This window comes from Artibeus jamaicensis, unplaced genomic scaffold, assembly GCF_021234435.1.
Source record: "Artibeus jamaicensis isolate MK-2021 breed Jamaican fruit bat unplaced genomic scaffold, CSHL_Jam_final contig_1998, whole genome shotgun sequence".
In the NCBI taxonomy this organism is placed as follows: Eukaryota; Metazoa; Chordata; class Mammalia; order Chiroptera; family Phyllostomidae; genus Artibeus; species Artibeus jamaicensis.
In genome coordinates, this window is record NW_026521407.1 from 16,072,979 (window position 1) to 16,092,809 (window position 19,831).

At 41.5% G+C, this 19,831-nt stretch overlaps 1 protein-coding gene across 17 annotated transcripts in view; it reads right to left on the minus strand.

The window, feature by feature from the left end:
- BPTF (bromodomain PHD finger transcription factor) overlaps window positions 1–18,388 on the minus strand; it is a 137,903-nt gene extending 119,515 nt beyond the window's left edge. For 14 of the 17 annotated variants that reach the window (XM_053655507.1, XM_053655505.1, XM_053655498.1 and 11 more), the window contains exon 1: window positions 17,538–18,388. In XM_053655507.1, coding sequence (XP_053511482.1) covers window positions 17,538–18,147 — 610 coding nt within the window. In that variant the 5' untranslated portion in view covers window positions 18,148–18,388. The remainder of the gene's footprint in view (window positions 1–17,537) is intronic. The other 3 variants (XM_037128020.2, XM_053655515.1, XM_037128021.2) reach the window with 1 other exon arrangement.
- Between the last annotated feature and the right edge of the window lie 1,443 nt (window positions 18,389–19,831).

Consider the following 19,831-nt stretch of genomic DNA (forward strand, 5'->3'; position numbering starts at 1 on the left):
TCAATCTTAAAAACACCATGAAACAAAAAAAATGCTACACAAGGATCAACAATTTCAAGCCATGCCAACCAGTTTTATCTATTGCTTATGGATGAACTAGTAGTTAACATCACCACTAGAATGAATGCACTCTCCTTAAGGGCAGAGAGTTTTCTCTATGCTGTTTGTCTCTGTAAACAGTTGTCCAATACACAGTAAGGGTATTTATTTATTTATTTACTTTTCGAGAAAGAGGAAGGGAAGGAGAAAGAGAGGAAGAGAAACATGGCCCCTCCCATACCCCCAACCAGAGACCTGGCCCAAAACACAGGCATGAGCCCTGGACAGGAATCAAACATGGGGGACCTTTCGGTTTGTGGATAATGCCCAACCCATTGAGCCATACCAGTCAGGGCAAGGTGTATTTATTTAAAGAAATAGTAGTTTTGCCCTGGCTGGTGTAGCTCAGTGGACTGAGTTCGGGCCTGCGAACCAAACCACCGTGGTTTGATTCCCAGTCAGGGCACATGCCTGGGTTGCAGGCCAGTTCCCAGCAGGGGATGCACATGAAAGCAACCATACATTGATGTTTCTCTCCCTCTCTCCTTCCCTTCCCCTCTAAAGATAAATAAAATCTTTGAAGAAAAGAAAATAGTAGTTTTTAAGTGCTAGCCCATACAATCCACACAAGAAAATTACGTCTTTACAATATCTGAAGATGTTAGAATGTGTTTTTACTTCTCACTATATATAAGCAAATAAGGAAATATAATGAAAACTATAAGAGTGGTTCTCAAACTCTGTACATCAGAATCACCTTGAGAGCTAGTTTTGATTAAAATAGCTTCTGATTCACCTGGCTGGCATAGTTCAGTGTATTGAGCATGGGCCTGCAAACCAAAAAAGGCTGCAGGTTTGATTCTCAGTCAGGGGACATGCCTGGGTTGCTGGCCAAATCCCTGGTGGAGGGGACTCATGAGAGGCAACCACACATTGATGTTTCTCTCCCTCTCTTTCTCCTCCCTTCCCCTCTGTCTAAAAATAAATAAATAAAATCTTTTTAAAAGAATAGCTTCTGATTCAGTAGATCTAGGACAGAATCTCGTAATTTGGATTTCTAACAATTCCTAGATGATGCTAATTGTGCTGGTCTGAGGATCACACTTTGAGAAGGGTGGCCCTAGAAATTAAAAAGGTTATCCCTCTGAAACCCAGACAAGTAAAAATTAATACATATCAGAAGAAATCTACTAATTCCAAAAGTTAGCTTCAATACAACCTTACTACTCAAAATGTAATTGGCATTACCTATGATGCTTAAGAGAAATTTAGAATCTCAGGCCCCACTATAAGCCTACTAAATTATAAACTGCCGTTTCTCAAAATTTTCAGGTGATTCAGAGACTCATTAAAGTTTGAGAAAGAAGGTGCCTTGAAACAAATCCTAAAACTGCAGGTGCAGCAAAATCACATGTTAAGGCCCTGGCTGGTGTAGCTCAGTGGATTGAGCGCGGGCCTGCGAACCAGATAATCACTGTTCGATTCCCAGTCAGGGCACATGCCCAGGTTGCAGGCAGGTTCCCTGCAGGCCAGTTCCCAGCAGGGGACGCACAAACGCAACCATACATTGATGTTTCTCTCCCTCTCTCCTTCCCTTCTCCTCTGAAGATAAATAAATAAAATCTTTAAAAAAAAAAAATCACATGTTAAGCTATAAAAAGTATCAAAATGCAACCCAAATTTACAGAACCCCAGGTGAAGCTCAGTACTGTATTTTTCTTTTTTCCCAGATAATTCTAAAGTGCAGCCAAGTTTGAAAAACTACTGCTTCACAGAAAATGGATATTCCCTCTACCAAGCAGAGTAGGACTTTTGTGGAAACTCTTAACAACAGGACTAAGAGGTTGCCTCAGGAGGCATGATTAGAATAAAACTGCTGTTGAAATAAAGCTTAAGCCTAATCAAAAACAATAAGCCCACAAAAAGAAAATGCTAACAATAGAAAGTTATCTGTATAAATTCTGGGAGGAAAAAGAGACCCAAGGAGCAAGAATTTGTCAGTGAATTTCCAACATAATCTAGGTTAAAGGAATTTCTTAACTGAGTAACAAAGATTCGGCCCATCTGACAGGTTATTTCCTTAAAAGAAAAATTATATTACTATATAGATACTTTATTTAAATGACCTGGCAGTTGTTGAAGCAAAACTTTCCACCCTTTTGTATTTTTTTAAAGATTTTTATTTATTTTTAGAGAAAGGGGAAGGGAAGGAGAAAGATAAGGAGAGAAACATCAATCTGTGGTTGCCTCTCACGCACCCCCACTACAGGGGACCTGGCCTGCAACCCAGGCATGTACCCCAACTGGCAATCAAACCTGCAACCCCTTGTTTCACAGGCCAACACTCAATCCACTGAACAGCACCAGCCAAGGCTCCACTCTTTTGTATTTCATAATAGAAAGAAATCTACTTAATGAAGCCTACAGGGATGCTGTCCTCTCTGAACTCTTTGGAACAGTAGTCAACACTCAGCAAGTATTAACCGTGACTTGGAATTCTTTCCTACATGTCTGGGTTTTTTAAATACACACTGTGGGCAACATCTGTATTTGTATAATTTAAAAAAAACACATCTTTACACATTTTAAACAGATACTGCCTTAATTTATTGAACTCATAAGAAAGCCTAGACCTTTTCGAAGGCCTTGATCAAACGTCGCCTCTTTTATCCTCTCCTATGCCTCCTGGCACTGTGAGTCTCTGACACTTTGTACAGTTCTCCATTATAGTGTGAGCACCTTTGTATGACAGGTACTACTTGTGTGCCCCCAGCTGATTTAACTTCTTTAAAGCACAATCCACTTCCTAAAGTTTTTGTAACTGAAAGACTGGTTTAACTAATGACACCCAAAAGCCAAACTACCTGCAAAAGGTAAAGGTCCTGGGTCATCAAAGACTTAAATTAGTGAAGAAAACAGTGAGTGTACTCAACTGGAAGCTTCAATATTGTTAAAATGTTAATTCTCCCCAAATTAAATAAAGATGCAACACAATTCCAATCAAAATCCCAACAGGATATTCTGTAGGTATTGATAAGCTAATTCAAAAGTATAAATGAGCCCTGGCTGGCATAGCTCAGTGGATTGAGTGCAGGCCTGTGAACCAGAGTATCGCAGTTGGATTCCCAGTCAGGGCACATGCCTGGGTTGCAGGCCAGTTCCCAGCAGGGAACGCATGAGAGGCAACCATACATTGATATTTCTCTCCCACTCTTTCTCCTTCCCTTCCCCTCTCTCGAAAAATAAATAAATAAAAATTTTTAAAAGTATAAATGAGCCCTGGCTGATGTGGCTAGGTAGACTGAGCGCCAGCCAGTGAACCAAAGGATCACTAATTCGATTCCCAGTCAGGGTACATACCTGGGTTGTTGGCTAGGTCCCCAGTAGGGGGCGCACAGGAGGCAACCACATATTGATGTTTCTCTCCCTCTCTTTCTCCCTTCCTTTCCCTCTCTCTCAAAACAAATAAATAAAATCTTTTTAAAAAAAGTATAAATGAGCCCTGGGTGGTGTAGCTCTGTGAATTGAGCACGGGCCTGGGAACCAAACAACCATGGTTCGATTCCCAGTCAGGGCACATGCCTGGGTTGCACGCCAGTTCCCAGCAGAGGACACACGAGGCAACCATACATTGATATTCTCTCCCTCTCTCCTCATCCCCTGTAAAGATAAATAAGTAAAATCTTTAAAAAATAAAAATAGAGACTTATCAAGTAATCTTGATTACTGGCAGCAAAAGAATAGACACAGAAGTCACTGGAACAGAAGAGAGTCCAAAAATAGACTCACACAAATAATAGTCCACTGTATTTTGACAAAGATGTAAAGGACCTGAGATGGAGAAAGAATTTTATTTCAACAAATGGTACTGGAACAACTGGACATCCATCTGGCAGGAGAAAAAAAAGGGAGAACCTCAATTCTTACCTCACACCTTATATAAAAATTAACTCAAAATGGATTATAGACCTAAATATAAAACCTATAACCATAACATATCTAGAAGAAATCAAAGAAAAAAATCTTTGTGACCTGGTGTTACTTTTGGCCAGGGATGAGCAAAATGATAACCCATGAGAGATAAATGACTGGGAAAAATAAACAAAAGAATAATATCTGGTAATGTGACAATTAGGTTAAATTTAAATTGCATTTCCATAAGTATTTATTGAAATATAACCCTTTTCGTTCATTTATTTGTCTCTGATACTTTCCTGCTACAATGGCATAGGTCCAACAGGTTGCAATCAAAACTTAAAATTTCTGCTCTAGGAAAGACACTGTTAAGAGAATGAAACACAAGCCACAGACTAGGAAAAAATATATGCACATCGCACAGGCAACAGGCACTTACATCAAAATGTATAAAGAACCCTATTACTCAGTAACAACTAAACAACCGAATTAAAACATCCTCAATAAAGATTTCATTATCCTTCCATCAAAGATGATATATAAATGAAAAATAAAATACACATGAAAAGATGTGAAATATAAACATTGGTCCCATTAAATTTGGAAAGCACACTAAGATGCCCATCATTACAACTAGTATTTTTTATTTTATTTTATTTTTTACTGATGAGAGAAAGACAGAGACAGAGAGAGAGGAAGAGAGAGAGAGAGAAAGAGAAACATCGATTTGCTTCTCCACCCATCCATGCATCCATCCATTGGCTGATTCCTGCATGTGCCCTGACCAGAGATGGAACCCATAACCTTGGCATATTGGGACAACTTCTAACCAACAGAGCTACTTGGCCAGGGCATGACTGACATTTAACATTGTTTTGGATGCGATTGGCAATGCAATTTGAAAAGAAAAAGAAAAAACATATAAATGTAAAAAAACCAGGTATGAGCATATGATTATTTTTGCAGATGATACAATTTTTCCCTAGAAAATTCAACATAATCAACAAATAAGCTATCAGAAACAATTAGAAAAAAATAAGTGACTAAATTAAAAAATTAACTTTTAAAATACATGAGCTCACCCTGGCTGGCATAGCTCAGTGGATTGAGCACGGCCTGCGAACCAGACAATTGCGGTTCGATTTCCAGTCAGGACACATACTGGGGTTGCAGGCTGGTTCCCTGCAGGCCAGTTCCCAGCAGGGGATGCACGAAAGGCAACCACACATTGATATTTCTCTCCTCCTCTCCTTCCCTTCCTCTCTCAAAGATAAATAAATAAAATCTTTAAAAAATATATTAAAAAAAATACATGAGCTCTCTCCCTGGCTAGTGTGGCTAAGTGGATAGAGCATAGGCCTGCGAACCTAAAGGCTGCTGGTTCAAGTCCCAGTCACGGCAAATTCCTGTGTTCCTGGGCAGGCACCCCATTGGGAACATAAAAGAGGCAACCAACCAATGTTTCTCTCCACCTTTTTCTCCCTCCCTTCCCCTCTCTCTAAAAAATAAATAAAATATTTAAAAATAAAAGAAAATAAAATCCATGACCTCTTCACAAAAGCTCCATGACAGAAGATATTTTTATAAACAAGTTAAAGACACAGTAAGATTTCATGGTGCAAGTAAAAAGATTTACAAAACTAATTATGCATTATCCAACTTTACTATTAAAAATGTGTTTCTCTACATGTGAGTATTCTTATGCATACACATATTCGCACAAAGATGGTAACAAGGAGAGTAAACAAAAAAATCAATGTAATCTTCTAAGTGAATTTTCTAAATTTTCTGTATTTTTTTCCTAATAAAAAGCAAAAATAAAATTTCAGTTCCTTACTAGTCTTTCAGAAGTGTTATTTTTAAAATTCAAAGCTTTGCCCTAGCTGGTGTGGCTCAGTGGATTGAGCACTAGCCTGTGAACCAAAAGATCACTGGTTTGATTCCCAGTCAGGGCACATGACTGGGTTGCAGGCCAGGTCCCTAGTTGGGGCCAGGCATGCAAGAGGCAGCAAACTGATGTTTCTCTCTTACATTGATGTTTCTCTCCATCTCTTTTTCCTTCTCCTCCTCTCTCTGAAAATAAATAAAATCTTTTAAAAATAAAATAAAATGAAATTGAAAGCTTTGCCCTGACCAGTGTGGCTCAGTTGGTGGGCATCATCCAACAAAACAAAAGGTCACCAGGTTCAGTTCCTAGATAAGGCACATGCCTGGGTTGAGGCAACCAATCAATGTTTCTCGCCTTTCTTTCTCCCTAAAAACAAATTAATTAATATCTTAAAAATAAAAATAAGATTCAAAGCATTTTCCCTGGCCTAATTATCCAAACCACAGACTAATGAAAGTCAAGAGCTCAAAAGGGGATTGGGCAAACTATGGCCAGCCACTGACTATTTTTGTAAATAAACTTTTATTTGAACACAGCCATGCTCACACAGCCATGCTCATTTGTTTATCATTGTCTACAGCTGCTTCCATGCTGCAATGGCAGAGCAGAGTAGTTGAGGCAGAGAAAATCTGGCCTCTAAAGCCTAAGATATTTACTATTTGGCACTGTAAGAGAAAGTGTGTCAATCTCTTGCCCATCCAATCATGTAGCTCAGCCTACACTTTACAGATGAGTAAATGGGGGCCCACAAAGAAATGACTTCTCTAAAATCAAACTCAACATAAAAGCAATGAAGAATTTTCATCTAGCCGGAAAATACTCACATCACACATCTGTCCCTGACCAGTTTGGGAGCTGAGCCTCAGGCTCTCATAACATAAATGAGTACATTTACCAATAAACTAATGAGGAAAGAACTTTGGGCATAATCTATATCCAAACACTTACTAAAGGTCTGAGTCAACTTCAATAGATTCTAGAAAAAGTTAGTTTAAAAGCCACATAAGCACAAATTAGGGAAGGTTTAAAAACAAGTTAATTAGTCATGGTTCAGCATAAAATACTTGCCAATTCACTTAATTGACTATCAAAAGTAACCCAACAATCCCACTCCTAAAATCTACCCTATATAAACACCAGTCTGGCCCTGGCTGGTGTAGTTCAGTGGATTGAGCACAGGCTGTGTTCAATTCCCAGTCAGGGCACATGCCTGGGTTTCAAGCCAGGTACCCAGTGGGGGGTGCGTGAGAGACAACCACACACTGATATCTCTCTCCCTCTCTTTCTCCTTCCCTTCCCCTCTCTCTAAAAATGAATAAATAGCCCTGGCTGTTGTAGCTCAGTGGACTGAGCATGGGCTATGAACCAAAGGGTCACTGGTTTGATTCCCTATCAGGGCACATGCCTAGGTTGCAGGCCAGGTCCCCCATGGGGGCCACGTGTGAGGCACCCACACGTTGATATTTTTCTCTATAACTAAATAATTTATTTATGATTATGAGTAAATAAATAATAAGATAAAATAAAAAGAAACACCAGTCTGACTGACCTAAGAAACATCTATCATATTTAGAACATCACTGTCTGTAAGAGCAAAGATGGACTAAAATTTCCATAGGGCTACCTTTTCAAGGCAAATAAATATTAACAGTAAATGTAAGTATGTATTAATAAAGGTGGGGGGAAAAGTTCATTTCACATATTTTTTAAAATATTTTATTTATTTCTTTTTAGAGAGAAGGGAAGAAGAAAGAGAGGAAGAGAGAGAAACTTCAATGTGTGGTTGCCTCTCACATATCCCCTACTGGGGACCTGACCCACAACCCAGGCATGTGCCCTGACTGGGAATCAAACCACCAAACCTTTGGTTTGCAGGCCTGTGCTCAATCCACTAAGCTACACCAGCCAGGGCCCACTTCACATCTTTACCTTACCTACTTGGCCCATGGTGGCATTTGAGTTATGACTCCTGCCATGAACAATCTCCATTACTAGGTTTCTTCCAAAATACAGAAAAGATTCTTAACTCAAGCTATTTAGGCAAATAAGGATTATATATCTATGAAGACAATCTTCCAAGTTTACTGATGGATCAGAAATATGAGGCATTTCACCCAGATCCGAAAAGTTCAAGTCTATCTGAAAATACAGTAAAACTGCTTTTTAAAAAATCCTTACAAGGACATGTTTATTGATTCTACAGAAAGAGTAAAGGAGTGAGAGGGGGAGACAGAGAAACACTGATGTGAAGAAAACACTGACTGGTTGCCTTCCTCACATGCCCCAAGAGGGGATCGCACCCACAACCTAGGTATGTGCCCTGACCAGGAATCGAACCTGCAGCCTTCTTTGGGTGCAGAGGATAATGCTACAACCAACTGAGCCACCCAGCCAGGACACCACTTTTTTTTTTAATCTGCATAACACTTTGAAAGCACAGTGCTCATCAGTTGGAGAAAAGGGTAATTCACTGAGTAAGACTTCAAGGAATGTGTGATAATTCTGATGTCTATAGAAGAATGGGGAAAATTGCACTAAAAGGGCTAAATTTTCATGAGCCATTTTAAATGTTGGACTATCTCCTCTGATAAACCTCAGTACAGCTATGTACCAACAGAAGGAAAAGAAAAGAAATTCCACACAGATTAATATGTGCATTTCTGAAATACTTTTTAAGGTCCATAAATAGAATATACTATAAAAAAAACAGACCTCAAAGGAGGCAATGCTAACATACTGAAGTCAAGTGGGAAGCTATGACAGTAAAATACAGAAACTGCACCTACAGTGCCATTCAGTGGAATCACATGGCCATGCAGTCTCCCAAATGTGTGATTCTAAAACATCCATCAGGCGGAGTCTAAGCGTTACCTTTCTTAGCAAATTTCCAGAGCTTCTAGTTGCAACTTAACATCACTTAAGTAGCAAAAAAATTCCACTCAAAAAAAAAAAAAAAAAGTCTTTTCCTTCAAAACTATTAGCTAAATAACTTAACCAAAAACTCCTGAGAAAAAAGATTTTACATTGGAGAACCCAGGCATACTGAGACACATTAGTATGTCATAATTCAGTTCACATACCAACTTTTAAACTTTTACAACATAGGAATTCCCTGAGTTATCAAATTATATTTCTCAACCGAAAGTCTCTGAATTTTAATCCTCCTTTCCCTTCTGTCCTACATCTACAACTTTTAGCCTAGTTTTCAGGACCGTGGCAGATTTTCTAAAACTAAGTGTTAACAAACTGTCTGTTCCCCTTACCAAGAACAACAAATGAGGTAGTCATCTAAAAGATGATCTCTCCATTCTCAATACTGAAATTCAATGTCATCATATACATGAATAACACTGGGCCAACAGTCTCAATAAAGGAGGAGGACCATGGCCAAACTGCTGGGACTACCCTGGCTGTGCAGAATTTGGAGCAAATGAAAAGTGCTAGAGGAAAAGAAATGCTAGGTAAATTCTCACAGTCTAGCAGAAGCAGACTGACTATGACAGCACAGTCAGCCCAAAAGAACTTTCTGTAATGATATGAAATGGCCCGAGTGGTCTACATCTGTGTGGTACGATACAGTAGCCACAAGTGGCTACTGGGCACTTGAAATGTTAACTAGTACCACTGAAGAACTGAACTTTGAATCTTACTTACTTATTTTTAAAAGATTTTATTTATTTATTTATTTTTAGACAGGGGAAAGGGAGGGAGAAAGAGTGGGAGAGAAGCATCAATGTGTGGATGCCCCTCACGTGCCCCTCAACTGGGGACCTGGCCTGCAACCGAGACATGTGCCCTGACTGGGAATCAAACTGGTGACCCTTTGGTTTTCAGGCTGACGCTCAATCCACTGAGCCACACCAGCCAGGGCTAATCTTACTTTTTTAAATGTAAAAGCCACATATGGCTTTTGGGTACCATACTGGACTGGAGAGCAGAGAACTAAAGGTGAAAAGAATTCAGAGGTTTTCTTTGACTAGCTCACTCAGTTCAACAATTACCTACTGCATACTGGAGACTAAGCCAGGCATTAAGGAGAGGGAGATGAATGAGACCCTCCTTACCCTAAAGAAGGTTCTAATGAAGGACAGAGCCAATAATTAACAGCCTTTTGGTACAATGTCTTAACCAATTAAATTACAATGATAAAGAAATCAAATGTTTATGTCTTAATAAATAGAACCTCAAAAACATGAAGGCTGATAGAACTCCAAAGAGAAATAAACAAATCCATAACAATAGTTATACACTTCAACACTCCTCTCTTAGTAATCAATAGAACAAGAAGATAAAAAGTCAGCAAGGATATAAAAGACCTTAACATTGCAAACAACTTAACACAGAATGTTCCACCCAATAGCAGAATACACCTTCTTTCCAAGTACACTTGGAACCTTCACCTAGACAGACATTTTGAGGCACAAAACAAACATCTAAAAACTTTTTATAAAATTAAAGTCAAAGAATGTTCTCTGAACATTATGAAGTAAAATTAGACTAGTAAATCAGTACAGAAAGATACCCGGAAAATTCCCAAATATTTGGAAACAGCAACATATAAATGCGCAACCCTGAGGGGTGGGTGGGGGGAGGTGAAGAATCTTAGCACCATCTGGGGAAAAGGAAATGGTGAACAGAGATGGCAAGGGATGAACAGGTGACTGAAGTTAATCATCACAGAAGTGAACAACTATAAGGTTTATGAAGGGAACTACAAAGAATTTGGTTTACTTGACAAACATTCAAGGTGAGAAATATATAAGAGAATAAAAGAATTTAGAAGTTGATTCATCCTTGACCCCTTTCTCCCCTTAATCACACCCCACCTAACCAATCTGTCACTAAGATGTATCATTCTAAATCCTAAATTATTTTTTAAATTATCTCTCTCCATTCCCACTGATATTACTAAAAGCCTACTTCCCACACTGGCCAGGTAGCTTGGTTGGTTAGAGTGTCATCCTGATATGCCAAGGTTGTAGGTTCAATCCCAGGTCAAGGCACATACAAGAATCAAGCAATGAATGCATAAATAAATGAAACAAAATATATGTCTCTCTCTCCCCCTCCCCAGCTCCCTTTTTCTAAAATCAATAATTTTTTTTAAAAAATCCCAGTGTAAGAGGTTCACCAAACAGAGCAACAGTTCAAATGAGAGCAGAAAATGCTACATTTGAGAGTCCAGAAAACAGAAAGTGATAAAATATTTTAAGGGACACAAAACACTAAGTGAAAAAAAATAAGGCAGTAACCTCAGGAAAACAGAAAGAGTAATAGCCATAGCACAATACTTGACTGTGAATAATATTTAATAGTCATAACTGTCTAATCAATCCCTCATGATTTATCTAAAAATCATGCTATAACTATGAGAGAATAGAAGAAAGTAAGGGTAATTTTCTTTCTTAAGGAGTAAATGCTGATCTACCGAACAAAAGCAATAAAAAATGTCTAAAACTGATAAGCCAAATATAAGCATATTATTTTAAAATACTGTGGTAATTACCAGAAAAATGAAAACCAGCTACAAGAATTGAAAGCCACCCTGGCTGGTGTGTTTCAGTGGATTGAGCGCTGGCCAATGAACCAAAGGGTCACTGGTTCGATTCCCAGTCAGGGCACGTGCCTGGGTTGCAGGCCAGGTCCCCAGTAGGGGACACATGAGAAGCAACCACACATTGATGTTTCTCTCCCTCTCTTTCTCCCTCCCTTCACCTCTCTAAAATAAATAAATATTTTTTAAAAAAAGAATTGAAAGCCACTAACTCTGGAAAGGTCTCAGGTGGAGAAAAGTCTATCGGGGAACCACTTCTGTTCACTATGACCCTTTCATATTATTTTGTCAATGTTCATGGACTACTTTGAAAAAGATACAATGATATGAGAAAAATCTTGCTTAGAGCAAACAAATCACTATAATATGATTCTAGTTATCTTTTTTAAATATGCGGACAAAAACATGCTATAAAAAACCGAGTTTTTAAAATATATCAAAACAGCCCTGGCTGGTGTGGTTCAGTGGATTGAGTGCTAGCCTGCAAACCAATGGGTTGCTGGTTCAATTCCCAGACAGGGCACATGCCTGGGTTGTGGGACCAGGTCCCCAGTGGAGGGTATGTGAGAGGCAACCACACGTTGATGTTTCTCTCCCTTACCTTCTCTCTGAATCTTAATATATATTTATTTATATTTATATTTATATAAATAAAATCTTAATATATATATATATAAAATGTCCATTAGTTATCTTAGGTTGTTGGACTAGATGATTTTCATTTTCATCTGTGTAATTATGTGTATTTTCCCAAAAGAGAAAATGCACACTATTCTTACAATTTTTCGTTGTAATTTTAAAGCCAACTTGAGAACAGATGAGATCTCAGGGGAAGGAGGGAAACAGTGCGAGGGCCATGGAACCTGGAAAACTGGAGTTTAAGGAACAGGCAGAAGAAGAGGGAAAGAAGGAACTACCAAAGAGCTACAAATTCTTGATAGTGCTTTCCTCTAACCACCGTAAATAACTTAAGTAAATGTATTTTTTTAATTATAGCTCTGGAATAAATCAGATGTTATATAAACTGAATTTTTTAAAGATTTTTAAAAATCTTTTAAAAGATTTTTATTTATTTATTTTTAGAGAGAGGGGAAAGGAAGGAGAAAGCGAGAGACAGAAACAATAATGTGTGGTTGCCTACCACGGGGCCCCCAATAGGGACCTGGCCCACAACCCAGGCATGTGCCCTGACTGAGAATCGAACTGGCGACCCTTTGGTTCAAAGCCTGTGCTCAATCCGCTGAGCTACACCAACCAGGGCTAAACTGAATTTTTTAAATGGACAAGTTAAACATTTAACAGTTCTTCAATAAAGCTGTTTTAATGTACGTTTTTACTTAAATGTGGTTCTAAACATATTTCTATACCTTATGAGTCAGCTGACAGCTTTCAATGGAATAAAATACTACAACACACTGTCAGGTTTCTACGTATCTTCACAGAATCTCCACCTTCAGCTGAGGAACAAATCAATAGATAATAGCAGCTAGTGTTTATTGAATCTTTCCCATGTGCCAATGGTATGATACGACTCCCCTCACACTGGTCTGTCTCTGCCAAATCCTTCTGGATTTAATTGTTAAAGATCACCTCCGGCAACCCAACTCTCTCCCTAACTTTCTTTTGAAACTATTGTAACAAACTGCCTTCCTGAAGCACTGACAAGATGGTGAACGTGGAGCGGAAAAGAAAGCAATCCTTCCGGAAGTCTACCTCCAGCAACGTGGATGCCCGCCGGCCGCTAGGCGTGGCCTACGAGCACCGGAAGAGCACCAGAAGCACGGCGCTGTGCAGCGGGTGGCGGCTGAACCCTGGCCCGAAAACCAGATGACACTCAATGACACTCAATGCAGAAGCGCCAGAAGGAAGCCGCAATTGCAGAAGACCCAACGCAAGAGAGGGAAGGGGCACTACCCAAGGAGAAATCCAACATGATAAAGACGCATCAAAAGGTCATGATCCCCCCGCCCAAGATGGCGGGCAACATGGTGGCTGTCTACCACAGCAAGACTTTCAACCAAGTGGAAATCAAGCTTGAGATGATTAATGGGCCACTACCTGGACGAGTTCTCTTATCATCTAAAAGCCTGTGAAGCACTGACGCCAGGCACCTAGACCACCCACTTCTCCAGCTTCATCCCCTGAAATAGCCAATAAACAAAAACATCTCTTTTTAAAAATTCATTTTCATAAAATAAGTCTGCTTAAGATGATTCTATTAAAAGTGTATTTGTAATCATCTAGCAAATCCATTCCTAGGATATACCCAGAAAAAATAAAAACATATCACACAGCCCTGGCTGGTGTGGCTCAGTGGACTGAGCGCCAGACTGTCAAGCAAACGGTTACCAGATTGATTCCCAGTCAGGGCACATGCCTGGGTTGTGGGCCAGTTGGGGGCACACAAGAGGCAACCACACACTGATGTGTCTCTTTCTCCCTCCCTTCCCCTCGCTCTAAAAATAAGTAAATAAATATTTAAAACACAGACACGAACATCACACAGGCAAAAAACCTACATACCAATGTCTGCAGCAGCAAAACATTGTTAAGTAGAAGCCATATATTGTATGATTCCATTTATCTAAAATGTGCAGCTCTTCTGAGAGCTTCTGAGACACACCAACACAGAATGAAAGTAGGGGTTGTCAGGGGATGGGAGTGGGAGAGAGCAAACAGGAAGTGACTGCTATGGTATGGATTTCTTTTAGGGATGATAAAAATGTTCTGACGTGAGGTAGTAGTGATAGTTACACAATTTTGTGAATATATTGAAAAACCACTTTAAAAAGTGAATTTTATGGTAGGTATATTTCAATAAAAGTTTTTTAAATGGAATTTTCATTAAATATTGCTTGAAAAGTATCCAGCAATTTAGATGTTCAGTACGTTAGCTATTACTATTACTGATTTTTAATCATTCAGCAATCAAAAAATACTTGAGTAATAGAATATCTAAAAATATTACATATAAAATAAAGACATACAAAATAATTTGATACAGACCAGTATAAAAAAGAAAATGTTACAGTTACATGCCTTTTAATTCTTTCTGTATGATTTTATTTTTGATATTTAGAAGTGTAAGTTGTTTTTTAAAATTTTCTGCCTTTGGAGGCTCATCATTTTAAAGAATCAGAAGCATGAAAAAAAATTAGAAGAATGAGGGTCAGTGCTAAATTATGAACTTGAGCTTATCATTGCCATAAGCAAACTTTCAAAGAGAAGAGAGACCAGACCAAGGTAAGCAATAGAACTCTGGGAAGACTTCTCCTGGGAAGCTCTCTCTCAAGTGGGACTGGAGCCTGGCTAAAGAACAAGGAGGGAGGAAACTGTTCAATGTAAAGAGGGTATCTGCAGCAGGGCTTGTCCTGTCTGTGTCACCCACATTACCAGTCCCCCACCATTACCAGCACCTTCTCACCCCCTGCATCCCACCTGATAGGACCTGCCATCACAGGGAGGATACAGGGTCCTGAGGAGTGAGCAAAAAAGGACATAACAAGACATTCAAGATCCTGGCCCTAACATCTCCAATCCTGCTGCACCAAAACATTTCAATACACAGCTTCATTTCCAAATACACACCAAAAAAGTACATAAGGATGAACATAAGGCTATTTCTTACTGCATACTTCAGACACACCTACCTGCTCTCAAGATCATGTTGCCCAACTTTTCAATAACTCTTTGGGGCCCTCATTTTCTTTCTTTTAATTCTCATATTTAACTTCTTCAGGTACTAATACCTGAAGACATGTTTCATTAATTTCCCTTCTATTGCTACTGAAAGCACAACCACTTTTACAGAGGCATATGTAATGCATTTCTCTTTCTGTCTACACTTCTGATGTTGTTGAGGCCTGGAGAACTTTACATCAACAATTATATCACCTTCAAAGTATTCAAAAGATGGATACATCTATTATTTCTTATATTAAGAAATTATTACAATAGTACTTAAACCAACATTCTAGTCTACAAATATTAATCTAAATTACCAATGAAGTATATTCATCTTTAAGCCCTGACAGTACAGAACTCAAATCTACCAATCATATTGCTTCATGTGCTTTCAGAATATCTTAAACCAACCCTAAAATGTGTTTCTTTCCAAAGCACACACATACACACACTGACCTGACAGCCTTCTTCCCAGCCTTTATTGTCTGGAAATACAGACAAAAAAACAAAACAAAATAGTCCTAAATATTATTTGCAAGGCCTTCAAAGAGAAGTTAACCTTAGCTGAACAGCCCTCCAAAAATGCCTTGGGATAGTGTAATTCATTCTCTGTGGGTCTTTCAATTCTGGACTCTTGGTAGAGGACCACATGGGATGTTTTCAAGTAAAAACAGTAACTATGAAAGATGTACTGACATCAAGTTGGCAAGAAATGAGAAGTGCCTTAGTCCCCTCTACATACAAGACATAAATACTGTACACTTAATTCATTCCCTTCATTGCCAGCAAATCCCCACCCACTCAAGGCAGGTGGATGGTTCTTACTCTCAGGCAATATAAGTTACTTGTTTTCATTTGCTGTTAGGACAATCTAAATAGGATTCTAGCTGATTTAATACTCATACCCCTCCAATAAGTATTTAAGCATTTATAGAAAAGAAAAAGTTTAAATTTATTTAACCACTTCTACTACCCTAGTCTTTTTTAAAAAAGTGACACACACCTTACTTTCTTAACATCTTATTTCTTCATACACTTTACTGTGTAAATGCTCTCAAAAATGTATTCTTGCCCTGGCTGGTGTAGCTCAGTGGATTGAGCATGGGCCTGTGAAGCAAAGGGTCGCCGGTTTGATTCCCAGTCAGGGCACATGCCTGGGTTGCAGGCCAGGTTCCCAGTAGGGGACACATGAGAGGCGGCCACGCATTGATGTTTCTCTCCCACTCTTTCTCCTTCCCTTCCCCTCTCTCTAAAAATAAATAAAATATTTTTTAAAAATGTATTCTTATTTAGTTAATCCAGATTAACAAACAGAAACAAAAAATCTTGTGGGTTACTGCTACAAAGTATGCGTTTTTCACAAGTTACTTAAATGTAACTACGTATTTAATACAATGGAGCAAGTGTGTGCTTGAAAGAAAAAAAATACACCAGCCTAGAAAAACTTTCTGTGAGAAAATAAGAATCACTATGAAGAAATTCATTGCAGATCTAGAAAGACTTTTATTCTTCAAAATGAGATAAGAAGAAAAAGTCATTTTTTATTAAATCCCCTACAGGTTTGCTGTGTGACTCAGAAGTTGGTCCCAAAGTTCATCTTCAGCAATTACGTTTGCATGATCAACTGTACGTCTCCTGCAACAGGTGACAGGAAACTGCGTTTCTCAGGCAAAGCAAAGGGATCAAATCGGTAAGACGCATGTTCCTACGATTTCTTACTTTTATTTTGGATTTTACCAAAATGACAGTGAATCGGATGGATTACCATGTTTGTTCTGGTTTTGTTTAGTTTTCTGCTTTGCCTTTTAACCAGCCATTCACCAGCAACTATGGCACGAGCCCATAAGCACTCGAGAATAAAAACAAACACAGGACCAGATAAGGTTCCCCCACTAACCCAAACTGATCCATTTCCTCAACATAACTCTGAAACCATAGGGCTGGGGGGGCGGGGGGAGGGCGAGAAGCCTGTGTGTGTGCCACAACCTGTCCAAAACCTCAATTCCCTTTAACGGACGGATATATAATAAAAATCTAAAATAAACTACATTAGAAATGCAAAGAGGTCTACAAAACAAGAGGCTTCTTTCATTCCAAAAAACCAAACCAATACAAGGGGAGAAATTGAATGCAGTAGATACGTGTGCCAAAGTTTCGATCCTGCCATACTTACGGAGACCCTCCACTGGCACAATTATTCAAGAGGAAAATGAGGGGGTTGGGGCAGAGAAAGAGAGCGAGCGAGTGTGTGGCCTGCAAACTGCAACAATGCAATCTCCATTTTGAACAATGCGCCTCTTTCCTCTGGTAAATCTAGTTTTTTGTCACTTGAAGTGCCGTCGCGTTTCCCCACGGCTGGGGCGAAGTGGGGGTGGGGAGACCAGAAAGGGAGTGAGCGTGTGGGGGAGGGCAGAGGCGGTGGGGAAAGAGTCCGCAGCGACTGGGCTGGGTGGGTACCTGGAGTGCTGCTATAGGTGCTATGGCTCCTGAAGCTGCTTTCCGTGCAGTAACTGGCGTCGTCGGCGTCGTCTTCCATCTCCTCCGGATAATCGGAGTCATCATCGTCCTCTTCCATCTCATCTTCCTCGTCCTCCTCGGAATCCTGGGTCTCCTCCGCTTCAGCGTCCTCCTCCTCCTCGGAGACCATGTCCTCCTCCTCCTCCTCCTCCTCGCTCTCGTGGTCATCGTACACCACTTTGTTGACGGCCCTCCGGGCCGGGGTGGTCCGGGCCAGGTGGCCGCCGCCGCCGCCCCCGCCCCCCGCCCTGCCGCCCCCGCCTCCTCGCCCCCCCCGGCCCGGGGCGCTGGTGCTGGGGGGGGCCGGCGGCGGCGGCTTCCTTCGGCTGCTGCTGCTGCCGCCCCCCCTGGGCGAGCTCAGCCGCGTCTTGGGCGCCACCTCAGCCTGGGCGGCGGCCCACCTGCCTCGGCTGCTGCCGCGGTGCCGCGAGCGGAGCCCCCCGATGGGTCCAGACGTGGGCGGCGGCGGCGGCGGCGGCGGGGCCGGGGCGCAGCGCTCCGCAGCCGGAGCTGCGGGCTGCTTGGGCGGCCTGCCCCGCCGGCCCCTCATGTCGGAGCCGAGGCGGGGGGGAGAAGGGAAAGCGAAGGGGGAGGGGTGGGCGGAGGGCTGGCGGTGGGGAGCGCCGAGGCCGGGTGGGGAGGCCCGCGGGGCCGGGCGGGAGGGGCCCGGCCGGCGGAAGCGGGTGGAGGGAGAAGGCTCAATCCGAATTGCTAGGGCCCCACTCCGGATCGCCTTCAGCCGCCATCTTGTTTCTTCCCTCTCGCTCGGTGACTGGGGGAACCGACAGCGGCCGCAGGCCCGGAGCGTGGTCACGTGAGTTGCGCCGCCGACGAGCCTGGGACGGAGCGAGGCCGCGCGGCGGCCGCTAGGGGGAGCGCGGGAGCGCTGGGTCCTGGGGGCGGGGAGCCCGGGGCGCCTCTAAGCTACGCGGCTGGACCACGCTGGTGGCGCGGAGCTGAGGGGCGCTGCTCCTCGCGAGGTGCCCGCACCAAAGCCCTCGGGAGACAGCTAATCTCGGCGGAGCCCTACTTGGCTGGGCCTCCTTCCCCGGCTCAGGGAGGAGGGCGGGGAAACCCCCAAATGTATCCCCTTCTCGCCTCCTCGAGGTAACTGATGCTGACTGAGCCAGAGAGAGTATCCTGGAGGCGGGTGGCGGCTCTAGCAACCGAGGGGACAGGGCAATGCCAGCAGTGGAAGGAAATAAACTGGAGAGGGCAGGGAGATGGGCCCCCAGAAATGTGAAACTCCAGGGGCTTGGTTCCCGAGAGTCCTGAAGTTGATCCCATTGACAGCTGCCTTTAGGTCGTACCAGGAACCACGCCCCGGGTTGCCAGACCCCCAGGGAGAGTCACTCAGACCCCTTGCATTAGAATTTTTATTCTAAAAAAACTCGTAAAAACTTCGTAACAAACTACATTGCTGTCTCCTTCCACTTTTCCCAGTATCCCAGCTGGAACTTGACAGTTTTTTCTTTGCAGCAGAAAGGGTGACTTCCAGCCTAAAACCTACTTCAAAATGTATGTTTGTGGTATCAGGAAATCATTTTAATTTCTTTACTTGGCACGTCATCAAGTCTCGACTGAGCCCAGGGAAGGAATCAAGACTATGATATTTTAGGCATCCCCACACCAAACCAGGGGGACTTGGCTCGCAGTGCTCCAGGTCAACTCTAAGAATAAGAGAAAGGACTTATAAAAATATTAATATTTATTGAAATGTGTGGGCACCAAAAAGTGATTTAAAGAAATATACGTACCAGGATTCTGTCCACTGAGTGGATTATCACAATCTAGTTACAAGGATAGAGCGCATAGGTGAAATGAAAATGTAAAATACAAGCATTAATTGCAATAAATTAGTTTATTCAGTATGAACTGGTGAAGCACCAGGGGTGACAAACGTGCCTTAAGGGACCGGTTAAATAATGAAAGTAAATAAAGTGGGCAAGGTGAGGACTTTGTCAAATGGAAGTGCCTGTGTTTTGTTTAAAGAGGGTAGCTGTGGCAATGTGGGCCTAGAATGGCTAGAGCTTGAAGTTTTTTAAGAGAAGATGGACATGTGCATTGCATATGAAATCTCATGATTTTTAAATGTTGGCAATGAAGTAAGTCAATTTTTTAAAAAAACCTTCAGCCCTGGCTGGTGTGGCTTAGTGGACTGAGCACCGACCTGCAAACCAAAGGGTCGCTGTCAGTTCAATTCCCAGTCAGAGCACATGCCTGGATTGTGGGCC